This window comes from Sinohyriopsis cumingii, chromosome 15, assembly GCF_028554795.1.
Source record: "Sinohyriopsis cumingii isolate HCF-2022 chromosome 15, ASM2855479v2, whole genome shotgun sequence".
NCBI classification, from domain to species: domain Eukaryota; kingdom Metazoa; phylum Mollusca; class Bivalvia; order Unionida; family Unionidae; genus Sinohyriopsis; species Sinohyriopsis cumingii.
Genome location: NC_142975.1, coordinates 5,537,156 through 5,553,717, shown reverse-complemented (window position 1 = coordinate 5,553,717; position 16,562 = coordinate 5,537,156). Strand labels below are relative to the sequence as shown.

The 16,562-nt window shown below is 34.8% G+C and overlaps 1 protein-coding gene across 1 annotated transcript in view; it reads right to left on the bottom strand.

The window, feature by feature from the left end:
* LOC149781207 (uncharacterized) overlaps positions 1-16,562 on the bottom strand; it is a 170,457-nt gene that overhangs the window by 130,997 nt on the left and 22,898 nt on the right. The window contains exons 6-8 of the mRNA XM_089935274.1: positions 13,378-13,558; positions 5,887-6,012; positions 2,162-2,412 (exon numbers count right to left, since the gene is read on the bottom strand). Of these exons, the coding sequence (XP_089791400.1) occupies positions 2,162-2,412; positions 5,887-6,012; positions 13,378-13,558 (558 nt within the window). The remainder of the gene's footprint in view (positions 1-2,161; positions 2,413-5,886; positions 6,013-13,377; positions 13,559-16,562) is intronic.

Sequence of the window (16,562 nt, the reverse complement as noted above, 5' to 3'; positions counted from 1 at the left end):
TATAAAGCTGCTGAAAAAGACAATGCATTTTCCTTGACCTGCAGTCAGAAGAAGTAGACAGTTATACTTTGAAGCTTCAACTCTTACAGGAGAAAGAAGTGTTTTTCATTTTGCCATTTATAGATTTGTAAATGTATTGAATTGGAGAGGGAAAAAATGCAATTGTTTGTGAATTTAGTATGGACAAAATTCCAAACGACCTGACCAAGGACTACCAAGACAAGATAATCCAACAAATTATTTATTTTAAAAAATCCATCTATTAAGTAAAGGGAGGTGGAGAATAGAGAAAACAATGGTAGAATGATATACTTCGAGGTAGAGAACTGCATACCCACACTGGCAAAGAAATGTGCGTCTGTGTCCATGACAGTTGTGTTGCATCTGCATTAGGTACAATGTATAGGACCTGGTTGTTAGTTATCTCCGCTCCCATATAAGGACTTGTTCTAAATAAGATTTTCCTTGCATGAGGAAATTACACTATTTCTTCTTATTTAAGATACAATGTAAAATGTTTTAAAAGCATTCATGCAGTGCAAAGAAAGGGCATGATGACTACGATAAGTCCTGCACCTGATCAAAAGCAGCCTGAAATGGCCTAAAAGGCTAAATAAAAATCACCGACACCTAGTTGGTAGCCTGGAAGTATATTTGTATCTTGTCAAGGATGAACAATTGAAGTCTATGCCTGTAATCTGCATACTAGAAATACAACATATCAACACACATAAAATGGCACATGAACAATTGAAGTCTATGCCTGTATTCTGCATGCTAGAAATACAACATATCAACACACATGAGATGGTACCACCCTAATACTATATACCTTCTAAAGATGAAAATCCATCAAGCTGATATGTGTATCATGAATTGTATCTGTACATGACAGAGATGTATCCTTTCACCCTAGTGAATAATAGGAAAACAGGCATCCAGTAGGTTGAGACTTATCAGGTACCCATCCATTTTCATGGATAGATGTCCTGTTCACATGATCTCCACTCTGAACCATGGCATCGCAATAAACTACCAGCTGCCTTCAATCAGGACTAGATACAAACTGTCTAAATGCTTACGTTAAACCCCATCTTTATGTGACCATGCAATCAGGAGAAATAGCCATATGAAAATTTTCAACTTGGTTTCTGTGGTACAGAGATAGGTTATACCAACAGCATTTTCACTTAGGACATACTACAGAAAGTATTTTAGTATATCCTAACATCTGTTTTGAATAAAGAAATGTTAAAATTTTAAAGATGCCGACTGTGATAATTGTTTTTTTTTTGGTCAGATCAGCATGACATTTGTTTTGGACACATTACACAAGAAATATACAGGAGGAGGAGCCATAAAATTTTCAAGACGGTAGTAATTTTATGAGTTTGGATTGGAACCATTTTTAAAATAGGAAATATAGCATATAGTAAGACATTTTTTTTATTAAATCTCCATGTGTATACAACCATCCATTCAAGATGACAGTCACTGTGACATGTTGTAGGCACAACTGGCAAACAAAACAGCAAAAAATAACAATCGCATGACCATATATTCCGGACAAGAAACAAGACTGTACAACTAGACCTCGTGAAGAAAAACTGTGGACCTTAATGAATCTTCGATGTCACTGAAGAAGAGATTGTTGTTGTTGTTGTTGTTCAAGGGTTTACTGCCATTTTTCAGCACAAGATAGGCTATACATGGTGGCCAGTATAACTGGTGGAGGAAGAATCTTGGAAAACCCAGGGAAGAACCACCCGCCCACGAGAAGTTACTGGCAGGCTTTCCCACGCACCTGAGCCTTGGACTCAAACCCACGCAGACAGAGGTGAGATGGCAGTGATCCGGAATGGTGAGCACTTTAGACCACTCGGGGCCCCGAAGAAGAGATAATAAGCTGCTTAAAGTTGACGGGCAAGACATGGATGATGGACCACCACTAAATTCCTCTGATCTTTGAACAGTGGAGCTGATAAAAACCAAAACACTCCATCTTTTCTTATTATTTTTTGTTCAACAGCTAGCACTGCTTGTACTCACGACTGAGAAAATACCCAGACATTATCATTCAATGCCATATTAGGGCTTCCCTGAAAAGCAGCAGTTAAACTGCAAGAATGTTGTAACATATAGCTTGTTTTAAATTTCTCACCTTCATCAAAAGATTCATCATCAAGAATCTTGGTGGTAGTGCTGTGTGGATCTTCTAAAGTGTAACATGCCAAAACTCTGCTGCCCCCACCATATCTAGATTGGATCTGAACGGGAGATGCTGTCAGCTCATGGTCGATTCTCATGCACACTGAAGTCAGGTCCTCATAGAAGACTCCATAGTTGTGATACAGTGTCTTTTTGTTGAAAGTCAGCTGATACAGTGTAATAAAGCTTGTGTCTGGTTCATCTCTGAAACGGAAATATATGTAATGTGCTCGCAGCTTCTACATAGGTGTTAAACCTGCTTACAAACAACTGAAAGAAACTGACGAAAGATGTTTATACAAACAGAATGCAAATTCCTTCAAGATAAAAGGATTCACTGAAAACTCGATGCAAATTGCATATTTGAACGTTAGATTAAGAGTTTTCTACGTATCTAACAAAATTTCCAACAAAAAATTTCGTACAAACCAGTTTCTTTGTACATAAAAGACTACAAAATATTGCTGTTAATACTGGAGTAAGGGTTGTTCAAAAAAAACATACTTTTGGAACTAAGGGACATCAATTTTAATGTGGAATAGTCATCCATTGATGCAGCTGTAAATATTATTTTATTATCCTATAAATGCTTTCAGTAGTACCACGGCCTATCTTCATATGAAACTACCTTCCTTGGGTTCCATGTAAGTTCAAATGAAACATCCATGACTAATCAAGGTCAATCTTTTTTCCCCTTCATTTCTTTGGTGCTATGTACACCATGACCCTACTATAACATAGAGGGTGTGACCCATATAACCCAAATGAATTGTAGACCAAAGGAGAGGAATAAAAGAAGGCACAAAAATACAAACTTTTGATTAAATGAAGACAAAACTAGTCTGAAATACACTTGCATATTGACAACTTACATTTGTGTATTAGAGTCAATAATGTAGTAAGTACTGTACATGTGAAAAATCCATAAATTCGAGTATATTATAAAATTCATGTATCATTCACATCCCATTAGAAAACACTAATAAAACATTAAAAAATAGTAGTCCTCATCTGATCTTTATCCCACTGTTAATAAACATGTGTCACTAATCAATTCCCTGCAATAGAAGCATGTGGCTATTTAAGCGTCAACATGCTACATGTACATGTACTTAAACTGACCAAGATTTTGGAGACAGCTTTTATCTTGCCAAAGCGAACAAGGTGATGAGGCTATCCACGGTAAAATGAAAACATGAACAAATTGACAAGCAGCTTGATGGCCAGTTATAAATTCTTCTTACACTTTGGAAAATGCAAACAATCCATCAGATTACATTGCTTTTATTTAAGTTTATTGCTGACTTCCTCTGATGAATGGTACTTTAGTTTTACTGAAGATTGTAGTCGACATGCTTTTATGAAGGGTACATGTGTTATTGAAGTCACAGCTAAAGAACAAATCTGGAGAACAAAACAAAAGCCCATCTGTTATTCTGGTGGCAACATCAAATAATTGTAGAACATGGAGACTGCCATTTTTGATTTGCTTAGTATTTGTACAGAACAATCGGTGCTTGACAGATAATCAATTTTCTTTGAAATTTCAGCAAACCTATTTTTCCAGGTACATTTTTTTAAAAATGTAACCATCATCTGGTTCAATAAAGTTGTTCCTGTTCCTGTCTTCAAAAGTTAGTCTATTGTATAGCTAGCCCAATAACATGACTAGTTGAAGGTATGATATGAGAGTACTCAGGCCTCATCATGACTAGTTGAGGATATGATATGAGAGTACTCAGGCCTCATCATCACTAGTTGAGGGTATGATATGAGAGTACTATGGCCTTATCAGCTCCAGCAGATTAATTTTTCCACTTCTTCCCCAAGATTGTATATACAAGTTTAAACAACCAAAAATGCTGTAACAAAAAAAAGAATTTGTGTATGAGAAAAATACATGTAAATGAAATTTCAGGAGCCACAACACTACTGTCTTATAGTAGATTCATCAACAATCTCTTCCCCAAAATGATAGTAAACCTTTTTACACTTTGTTTTTTGTACATTTATGAAGAAAACAAATTTGTGTTGTGAAAAATACGTGCATATGAAATTTTGGGAGCGTGCCATGATCATGCTACATACAAATTCATGTTGTAACATAGTGTGCTATAGTGGAGTCACAATGTATCCAAATTTACTCCAGGTTCAAACAATGAAATTCTATTTTTCTTAGCAGTTTGCTAATGTATCTATACATGACCAGGGTCTATCCTTGATAGTTATTCTTATGAAATAGTTCCTCCTTTGCCTGTTAGTTCCCCCTGATACATAAAGAAAATGAAGGGGACTTGATTGTGATTTAGTTGATTTCATCACCACCACTACCACCCTAGTTTTGCCCAATAATGCTGTTATATTCAAAATACAATATTAACTTTTTTTTTTGTTCAAAGAGCAATGTAATACAGTTTCAACGGTAGTTTCATGTTTCTGGTCCAATTTCATGTCGATTTTTTGATTATGTATATCTTCAGTTATGTCACAATGTATGAGATTCTCAAGAAAATTCACACATGAAACTCAAAGCACTTACAACCGTTACAAGAACAAATTATTATTCCGTGGAGTTTTACTAGATGATTTCTAGCAAAGATAGACCAAAGTACCCACTATTTTTTACAAGGTAATTTCAGGCAAAAATAAACCAATTTCACTCTATTTTTTAAAAGCTGATTTCTAGCAAAGATAAAATAATGTACTCACTATCTTTTACAAACTGATTTCTAGCAAAGATAAATCAATTTACTCACTTTGTCACCTGATAAACGTAATGAGATGTACCTCAATACCCGGTAAAAGTAATGTGATTGTATTTGTGTGTGTGATTTGGATTTTTAACATAGCTTTAAAAATTGTTCAGACATATCACTATGATGTCTGCAGTGTTGCAGTTCAGGGTCATATCTAGCACTGAGGCATCATGCCGCTGACATGTAACATGATGTCCCACCCAACCACATTATCCTGACACCAGGCCGAACAGTCCTAACACTAACATCTTAATACTGAGCGCCTTGCAAGGCAGCTGTTAGTACCATTTTTATAAGTCTTTGGTATGACTCAGCCAGGGTTGAAACCCCGAGACCTCCAACATCCGAGGAGGACTCTCTAACCACTCGGCCACCGGAACGGTCAATTCTGTATCTCAATACATGGTAAAGGTAATGATATTTTGTCTCTCAATACCTGCCACCTGTTTTCAGTAGTAACCTACTTTTTAGGCTACAAATTTTGCAAACTCAAGGTCACATTACAATTATGAAGGATAAAACAAAGCATTTATTTTGTTCCCATCCTGTTTGACTTGTATGTTTAGTCAAAAGGCTGTTCTAACCAAGAATTTTAAACATTCTTAAGCCTGACCAATCTACCCTCACTTGTCCATACTTTCTGACTCCTCAATTTTATTCTGGTTAAAATTGGTCACTTCACCCAAAAGTTAGATTCTATCATGCACCCTGCACAACAACAACTTTGCTTTTCATTACATGCATTTTTGGCAGACAGATCTTCAGTCTTGAGTTGGGAGATATTAATGAAAAAATGTTTCAATGACATCTTAAACAAGACTTGTACCTGGATGTGCATGTGAGCATTATACTGTATTTGTAATTAACCTTACAGAAGGTAATAAATATCCACATTGTGACAAATGTAACAAACAATACTTACTCTACATCGATCTCATACGATCCCCTACAAACCCAAAGGTAGCAGAAGTTTTTGGGGTCATTCTCTGGTTCCTGGTAGGTCACATGAGTGATTGGCTTGGGATTTGATTCTAGTCTACTGCTGTATCTGTTAAAACAGAAACTAGGGCACATGTATAGCTGATCATATGAAAGTTAAGTTCACATGAAATTTATGATTTATCTTTTTTGAACCTAAGAAAGTAGAAGGTTCAAATTATTAAACATGTTTTGCACATTTGATGTGAAATGAAAATTGTTTATCTTTTGTGAGCCAAACAAAAGGCACATAAAATGAAAACCCTATATAGCACAATGATAGGGGTCCACAAATTAATACTGTGTAATGTACCATACAATGCTATAGCCAAACAAATCAGTTAATTGTAGAAAATGGCGCATACCACCTTCAAAACTAAATGGTGAATAGAAGTGGGTGCTGGGTGCAATAGCTTGGTCCCACTGACACATTAAACAAGAACCACTGACACATTAAACAAGAACCACTGATAGATTAAACAAGAAGAACTTAAAACAGTTATTACATGTCTAATATTTATTTTTCTGCACAGTGTGATCGCGATTTACACGAGGGTTACATTTTTAAAGTGTGCGCATAATTTCAGATTCGCATAAAATGAGATGAATACAGGATGTTAAAATTAGGAGAATGTGGCAGAACTTAGTTAATACAACTATACTCAGAAATAAAAAGGATATTTGGAATTTAGGGAGAAAGAAATTGGAAGAATTTAGTAAGCTTAATAAAGTTTTTGGAGAGATGTAATTTTGGCAGCATCTAATTGGAAAGAGGAACCACAAAGTCCAAACGCGTATCTATTGATGAGTATTTTAAATTTTGTCACCCCTAAAATGTTCTATCAACACAAATCCTGGGCAGAAGCCGGTGTTGAAATTCTGAATGATCTAGTAGATGATCACGGTAATTTAATACCGTTTGAAATAATAAAACAAAAGACTAGAAGTAATGATTTCTTGAAATACTTCTCCTTAATATCCAAAATTCCACAAGCATGGAAAGACTCCATAAAAAACCAGTACATAATTTTGATAAGCAGGAGGATAAAATAATGAACTTACAAAAACAAAAGTCACTCAAGTTTGTTTACAAAGATGTTTTTTAAAAAAGCTAAAGGCAACTCAATACTAAGCAAGAAACTTGGTGGTTGCTGTTGTAGGGTTTAATGCCATTTTCAGCACATGATAGGCTGGCTATACATGGTGACAAGTATTAATGGTGGAGGAAGAACCCGGGAATACCCCGGAAACAACCAGCGAACCAAGAGAAGCTACTGACAAGCTTTCTCATATACCCACATTAGCCTAATCCGAGACTCGAACCCATACAGCCAGAGGTGGGATGGCAGTGATCCATAACGGAGAGCGCTTTAGACCACTTGGGGCCCCCAAGAAACTTGGATGCAAGTATTTAATAAAAATATAAGTAGTGAGGAGTGGTCTGATATTTATAGCCGGGCAAAAGCTGTACCAAGGATACGAAGTTGACCTCTTTTAACTTTAAATTAATCCACAGAATAATCGATGCTAATGATTTTCTGAAAAGAATTAACATGTTAGATGACAACAAATGTACTTTCTATAAGAATGAAAATTTAAGTACTGAGCACATCTTTTATGACTTCAATATTACTTCACAGTTTTTATTGAACTTTTTGCCCAAATATTGTACATCTGTCCAAAAACGAAACATTTTTAGGAAGTGAACAACTGGACAATTTCTTGCTTATTTTGGCAAAATATTATATTTATACTTGCACAGATTCAAAATGAAAAATGCTTTCAAGCAAATAGTTGCGATGCATAAGAACATTGAAAAATACATTGCTAAGGTAAACAAAAAATAAGATAAAATTTCTTCAAAACTAGATCTCAATAATGAACATTTAACTTGTACCTGACTTGATGGTAAACAGGCACAAAATACGGTAACATTATAAGGTCCATGTCACCATGAATGTGTGCCATATGCATGTGTGTTTTCTTTTTCTGTAGTTTATATTTATCATCCCTAAATTATCTGATAACCAGAAATGTTTGATTGTAAGATGACCTTGGGATGGTTCCCTGACCCAGTGGTCAATCCATTATGGGGTGTTTAAAAAAATTAAAATTAGGAGATGTTTCTGCAAAGTAGATTAAAATATATAAAAATAATAAAAAGTTTTCATAAAAAGCATAGGCAAATGAACTTAAAACATAAAATAAAAACATGACATTACGAATTTTAATCAATAGAACATATGTTTGTGTAATTAAAAAACAAATGCTGTGCTGAACAGTAGTGTTGATAACATCTTTGAAACTGTGTATAGAAAAACAATGTTTACATACACTGTTTGGAACTGTCTATTGAGACAACAACAGGTGGTAGGCTTGGGCGTGCAGGCATGCCACCTGAAGTGGAAGACTCATCTGGAGATGATACTATGAAGAAAGAGCCCAGTGTAGTCTAAGTCTTATGTTCTCTTTTTTCTCAAAAAAGCTCTTCATACCAAGAAACTGCATCCATAACACTGCGTTGAATAAGTGAACTTTTATTTGTATCTGGATCATTATCCTCCATTAAAGTTGAAGCAGCAGTAACATGACTTAAGATATCAGACAAAATTTTCAAGGTCAAAGTCTGAGCATGTTGTTGCTCACAAGCCTCTTGCTGGCTGGCAAATGCTTTTTGTTCTTAATCCAAATGTTCTCTGTTGTTGCTGTTATTGGATTTAATGCCATTTTTCAGCACAAGATAGGCTTCACATGGCGGCCAGTATTAATGGTGGAGGAAGAACCCAGGAAAATGCCAGAAAGATCCACCGACCCACAAGAAGCTACCAGCAAGCTTTCTCACATATCCACATTGGCCGAGCCCGAGACTCGAACCCCCAAATGTTCTTGTTCCAAATCCAACAGGTCTTCATTTGTCAACTCCTCAGCATCAGATTCCAAAAGCTGCTTAATGTCAATCTCTTGTAATGTCTCTTCTGCCAGTCTGACTTTGTTTACACCCTTTACACTGGCCTTATTTGCTAATGCTATGGTGTCTTCGATATCTAAGCCATCAGAAGTATGATACAACTGAGGACAAACTTTTTTCCAAATGCTATTCATGCTATGTGGTGAAATCTCCTGCCAAATTGCAAGGCATCCTTATGTTAAATGTCTTCCAGTAACCTTTCACTGTGATGTTCCAATCATTTGTTACCTTCACCAAATCATTTAAAACTGACCGCAGATTTGAAGGCCTTTATGACATCATGATCCATTGGTTGCAAAGGGGATGTGGTATTTGGTGGCAAATATGTGACTTTATTGTTTTCAGTATGGTCTTCAATAGTTCTATGATGGCTGGGGGCGTTGTTTACAAGTGATAAGATTTTAAATGGAATGCCTTCTCTCGCAATAGTTTTTCAACTCACAATGCAGGTCCTTCTCAAAGTATTGCTTGAACATTGCACTGGCCATCCGCCTTTTCTTATTAGCATACCAGTAGACAGGCAACTCTGATTGTTCATACACCTTCAAGGCCTTGGGATTTTCCGAATCATAAATGAAGAGAGGGTTCAAGTTGCAGTCACCTTGTGCACTGCCTCTCAAAAGAAGTGTTTAGCAGCTTTAAAACCGGGCGCAGTCTTTTCTTCCACTGAAATGTAAGTGCAGTCAGGCATTTCTTTCCAGTATAGTCCGGTTTCGTCGACTTTGCTGAGTAATCACTGCTTTCAATGATTTTCTGCTGGGAAAACCTCTTGCTGCTTCTTCATCTGCTGATGCAGCTTCACCACTTGTTTTAACATTTTTAAAGCCAAAACATGCTTTAAATTTGTGTAACCACCCAATGCTGTCTTGAAAATCGTTTGATCACCTTCAGATACCCTGAGAATTTCGTACAGGCTAGAGACTTTAGAGGAATTTTCTTATTATGCTGATCATCAAGCCACGTTGCCAACATCCTTTCCTTTTGGTCCATTACGTTGGGGCAGGTATAGCAATAATTCTGGTTTGAAAGGGAGGTTCAAGCTTTCACACTTGCTTTTATTTTTTCTGCACAGTCACGTGTTGTTCTACATGTACTTTCACTAAGGTTTAAAGCATGCTTTATCATGGCGGAATTATGACCAGGTTCATACCTTTTCACTACTTCAAGTTTAACCTCAAAGAAATAGCCTTCCTTGGTCTCTTTAGACTATCACTTGGTCGTCTTTAAAATGCCATCACTAATAACATTCCAAAATTGTAACAAACAATTTGTACATGTACATACATACACAGCATGAAGGCCACAATAAACAATGGTGGGTGTGTAAGAGCCGGTCATTGTGGATAATGTTTGAATGCGATGTGGCACAATCTATATGTATGAGAGTTATCTCAACAGTAGCGATCTATTTAGCATTTTCCCATCTCTCGTTATTTCGAATTCACGTGAATTGAGATAGCGTAAATTGCGACCACACTCTATATGAAATGCAACATAAGCATAACTTGTAGATTATGTGTTCACCCAGTAAAATCTATTTTTATCCATAACAGGATTTCCATCAAAAATTGCATAAATAAGCACAATTTCTATAATTAAAAAATATTTGCAAAGTCAATTCGAATCCAAACATTTAATTTCTTGCCAATATATTCACATGAACCTATGAAATGGGCATTTTCCCCGACAATGTTCATATTTGCTGGATGTGCCTACAGGGTCAGATTTTTTACGGACAATAATTCAGTCACTTAGAGTTTCTAAAGCCTACAGGGTCCGATTTTTTACGGACAATAATATGCCTAATTCAGTCACTTAGAGTTTCTAAAAAAGAAACCTGTTACTTAGGATTGAAAAGTACATGCATGTACTTGAGCTGAAAATTCATATAGAAGGTCAAAGGTATCGACCTTGTAATGAGAAATCAACAGATGTGAATATACAAACTGCCTGAACCCTGTTTGGAGAAAAAAGACATTCAACCCTGTTGAGTTCAGAACATGTTCCTTAAAATTTTTTGAGAAATTCTCAAAAGAGAGAAATTTTTAACCTCTGTAACTTTAATGGTTTTGTTCCAATCAATGGTAACAATGGCAGAACAGATTCTTGTGTAAATGTAGATGATTTGTAGCTAGAAAATAAAAAGGATTAAGAAAAAAGGGGATGGGAGTTGATCAACATGTTTCTCATAATGACAAAAACTGCTGACAATTTAGTCCATAAACTTTTTTTTCAACGGGCATGTATAGCAGCTGATTCAGCAGAAATCAATTATCTACTGTTTTCCCGTAAAATAGAAGGCAAATTTATTGACTTATAAATTCACATTAGATGGTTTTAATATAACACCACACTGTTTGCTTGACTTGTGAACAGTAATTTCCAAGCTAACTGCATTTGTTTAACTCTTAGCTTCTCTTTAACAGCAAAAGCTTTAAGTTTCTGTATCCATCTATCTGTTGAAAATAACCACTATTTAACACCCTGACCTCTATTTGTTTGAAATACTACAGAAAGAATAATTGTTATGGAACAACGGGGTTATTTTTTTATAGAACAGTATTCACAGGTCAACTGATTGCATGACTACACCACAAAGACATGAAGACATGTTTGCAGCTTTATCAGTTGCTTGTTCTTTTTTTAATTACAAATCAGAGTCCCATAAAATGAACATCCTTTAGTTGTAAGATTAACTTTGATGATTAACAATTAATGAAATAAACTGATTTATAAATTTGGATGAGGATCTTTTCTTTCCTTAGAGCAAATACTGTACACAAAATGCACTGAAGATAAATGGAGAAGACGTACTATCTTTACTGTTCATACAAACTCTTGGTTATTTTGTCACACACCATTGCACTTCAAGAAATTGGTGACATTAACTGTAAAACCTCAGGTGCCAATCAATCTCATCTCGAAAATAACATAACTTTTTGCACATTAATTTTCATACCTTGAGAAAAATATTTATTTTTTACAGAGGAAGAAATTACAAATTTTGGGAGCAATGACTCAATCATGTTATATCTAAAACAGTGCTATAGCGGGGTTTCATTTAACTCAATTTGTAGAGGTAGCAACAACAGTAGATGTGGCAGCATTTGTAGTAGTAGAACAATAAACCTATACACTTTACATAAAAGTCAAACTGTACAATAAATTAGAGCATTCAAGATTTCCAGTTGATGGATATTATACAATTATTGCCCTTGTCTTGAGGTTCAAGATATATGTAGTGCTCTCTGGACGTATGTCATGTTACCGGAGGGTTCAACCCATGGGTGGTAATAACTGCTTTATATTATACCGAAGAAAACTGATATTACCCGAGAGCGAAAAATTCTTAACACAAGCACATTTAGATTAATTTAGAATGATTCCTGGTGAAATGAAAGAGAATTTAATTTTAGAAACACTGATATTTTTTACAGAATTACAGGTCCAATCAATCCAAGTGCATGATAAAATTATATTGGTGTTCATTCCCTTGTACTAAAATTGGGGGGCATCATAAAACCAGTAGTTTAGCCAAGTATATTTTTCTTACACAAACTGAGAGCCATTCCTTCAGAGTATGCTATTTATCTCTATAATGAAATAACTTCATCAATTTTTATTCCAAGCAAAATAGTTTTAAATTCCCAAATTATGGTCAAGGAAGTAGCATCTGATGCACCAGATTCTACACAATTGAAATTACATTTTTTTTTATCAATAACTGATATAAATAAGTAACCAAATGTAACTATATGAAACTATATTCGGTGTGGAGTTTTTAATAAATGATATTTTTCATGTTGTTGGGACTACAACGATAAAAAAAATAATAAAAAATGGCAGACATTATGTCTTGCAGACATGTTTACCATTGGGTTCTAAGTGAGGGTGAGCTTATTTTGGGTGATTCCCTGTCTCAAAGTAGGAGGTGGTTGAATTAAATTACATGGATATATGGCAGTTAAAATATCAGTTCATAAACAACAGCTACTACACAGAACAGCTCCATAAATATTCCAGAGTTCATAATGCTGGAATACACTGAAATAATAATGTAAAGAACACGTCATTTCATGATAAGAGTAAACAATGACAACATCCTTAAGGGGAACAAAAAAAAGTATATAAAAGTATATATATATCTGGGGAAACATTTGACAAGTTGGCTACATAGCTAAACAGCCTATGCAGATAATCTAACATGATCTTGAGGCTGATAACGATATTTGAAAAGATGTAATCAATATCACATTCTGAATATCAAATGTTTGAATTTCAACCAGTGGCAGATTCTAAAACTCGACTATAATAATGCAAGAAATAAACTGTCCTTTATAATTGATGCTTATTAAAATTCAAGTACCCCAAAAATAAGAATTTTCTACAATCTATACTCTTTTCTGACAAACTTGGACCCTTACCCATGTTAAGATTCTAGCTGCTACACAACGACACTGTACTTACTCTAACACTGGAATGTGCAGGTTCCAGAGCTGGTAGCAGCCAAAGTCGAAGCCCACAACAAGTATTCCAGTTTGGTGTATGTACTTCAGACAGCTAACACTGATCTTCTCTTCTGGGTATGACTTCAAAATAATGTTGTCTGGTTTCTGGTACTGGTAACAACCACGACTGAAATTTTCCTCTGCACAAAAAAAGAACTGACAATAATGAAACCTGCTTATGAGAATGATGACACAGCTGTAAAATTACTTGGCAGACACGGAAAGTAATAATGTTTTATTTCTCATTTTTTCAAAGAGCATGAAATAAAAAGTGCAGAAAATGGATTTTTAAAAATGATCATTGGCTTTGACCTTAACCCATTTTATCCTGTTTACCAATTTCAACTGCAGTGCCTGATTCCTGAGAAGCAATTCTAAATACACTGTGCTAAAACGGAGCATCATACAGCAGTTACTGCTGAAATTGTGACTACCTTCACCATGTTTACTAAAAATGTTGTAACAATGTTATTTCTTTTATAAAATATATAAAACTATATATCTCTGAAATGGTAATAAAATTAGCAACACAGTGAAATATGTTTTGTTATCATTTACCAATGTACATGCTCACAACTTTATTTTGAAATATGACTTGAAAGAAGAAAAAAAACATTAAAAAACTGACCATGATGTTCAATGAATCTTTTGTCCATGAAAATGAACAACATGCTCCTAATATTATGCGAATAAAATAAAGATAATTCAATTTCTAGCATTTTGGTCCAAATTTGAAGTTTCTAGCACTGTTAGTTCAAAAGTTATAATAATTTTACTAAAATTGGACAACATGTCACAAGGAACAATTTGTTTGCTTCACATTCTGGAACATGTACTTCAGCATGTAGTTTCTCATGAAAACTTGTCACAAATTAATCCTAGAAATCTTTCAGCATAATGATTTGTTTCATCAACAAGTTTTTCCAGATTAAATCATCACAAAGTAACTCAAAATAATGTTTTGCATCGGCTTCTCCTGGGTGTTGCTCCTTCTATCAATTTAAATCTTGGCTGCAACTGAAGTGAAAAATCATGTCAGACCCATTTTTCTTGAAAGCCTTCAAAGTCAGCTTCATTCTCCAAATTGCTGTCGAAAAGTGCATGAAGTCATGCATCATCTCTTTCATCAACTTTATTCAATTCTAACCGATCATTTTAGTCAATATTATCATCAAATCATCCAAATCGTCAACTTCAATGTCGCTACCCTCGCTATCAACATCTATGTTTACATCAGAGTTGTCATCCATCATTTTATCGATCGATTTTCAAGTCAACAATTTCTTTTCCACCCGCGTTTTTTTAAAAATTTCACTGTGCATGTGTGCTTTAACCATTTCTTGTGTAGGTGAAGAAGCACACATATATTTGTGATGTATAACACGTGTTTCTAGAGACACTACACACATACGTAGTAGAGTAAGACCATAGTTGTATTCCAGATAAAATGGGATACTACGACTGCAGGCATATTCAGGATAGAACGAGGTATTACGACCGCAGTCGTATTCAGGATAAAATGGGTTAAAGATGAAACTTCAACTGCAATATATGAAATGTCATCAATACACATTCTAATTGTTATGTATATTTGATTTAATTTATATTTGATAGAATTTAATTGTTTGTCTGTTAATTTGTTTAAATTATTCCATTATATGCTATTGGACCCCCCACCCCCAATTTCTATTTCTAGTATAGATTCGAAATGGGATAGACATTTTGTTGTTAGGGATAGCCAGGATATTATGTGAGGAAAATATCTGCAATCAATCCTACAAATCAAAAATACAAGAAGACCAAGTTGTCAGACTTTACCAACATGAAGACAATATACCAACATGAAGACAATACACAACTAATATTTCCATATTTGTGAAAAAATTAACATAATGCTTATGCCCTAATCCACTGTCTATCAGTAGGTACATAAGACTACAGTATTTAGCTACACACTAAAATATCGTAACTTGTTGTAAGGGAATGAATGCTAAAACAAGCTTTAACTTTTAAGAATTATGCCTGCCAATTTTGTTTAAGAGACTAATGATTTGCTGTATTATCACTGAAAAATTTAGCTTTCTCAAAAATATGCAAAGGTTTGAAATCTCAGCTTATATTTTCCACAATCAATTTGAATTTTGTAAGTATGCAACTAAATGCAAGCCCTGCAAAAATAATGCAAAGCCAGCATACACATAATTTCATATCTTCATGTGAGTGCTTATTATCGAGATTTTAAAGTGCATGTGTACATATCCATTCCAAGTCTTTCACTGCCCCATGTTTCTTTAATATAACATTAAATCAAAGTATTTTAGTCCCAGAGAATTTTCTGGGCCTAATTTTTGGCTTAAATCTGACACATTCCCAATCTAACTTAAAAAACCTCAACAGTCTTTACTATACCAAAATTGACAGGAATTACAGCAATGTGCGTAGCACAGAGATAAACGATCCCAAATAACAAGGCTCATAATTCAGGATTTGGAGTCTAATATTTGGGTGAACTGACTTCTAGTTCCACTCACTATAGGGAAAAGTGGGGGAAAATATGGAGAACAGTGCCAAAGTTCAAAATTATAATGTTCAAAATACTGACTTTATTCTTCTGCATTTGCAAATTTTCAAAACTAAATGTTTAAAGTTCTGATGAATACTATTAAAACTTTATAACAACATCAAAACTTTTTCATTTGCTTCACTACATCTGTTGCATGACACGAAATGACAGCATAATATAAAATAGGTTAGTCAAAAATTTCCAAAGCAGAAGACCTTTTACCATATGTTTATAGGATATCATATTTGGGAAAAAATGTTTGATTTTATTAGTACTAGACCTGGATATGTCCATGAGTCATAATTTTCCTCAAACTGGGTTACACAAGCATACAATGTTACAAACAAATGTCAAAGACAATGAGCAATTTTCAACAGGAATTCATTATACACCAATCTAGATTCAGGTATTTGGTTCAAGAAGGTACAAAAGATGACAGCTAAGTGACTGAGCATTTTATGACCGGGTGGGGTGGGAGGGCTAAATTTTCTTTCAAAGATGAGATTTTTTTTTACATCAGGGTAAAACACTTAATAACAAACAGCAACAAATGTCAATGTGATGAATTATCACTTAACAAA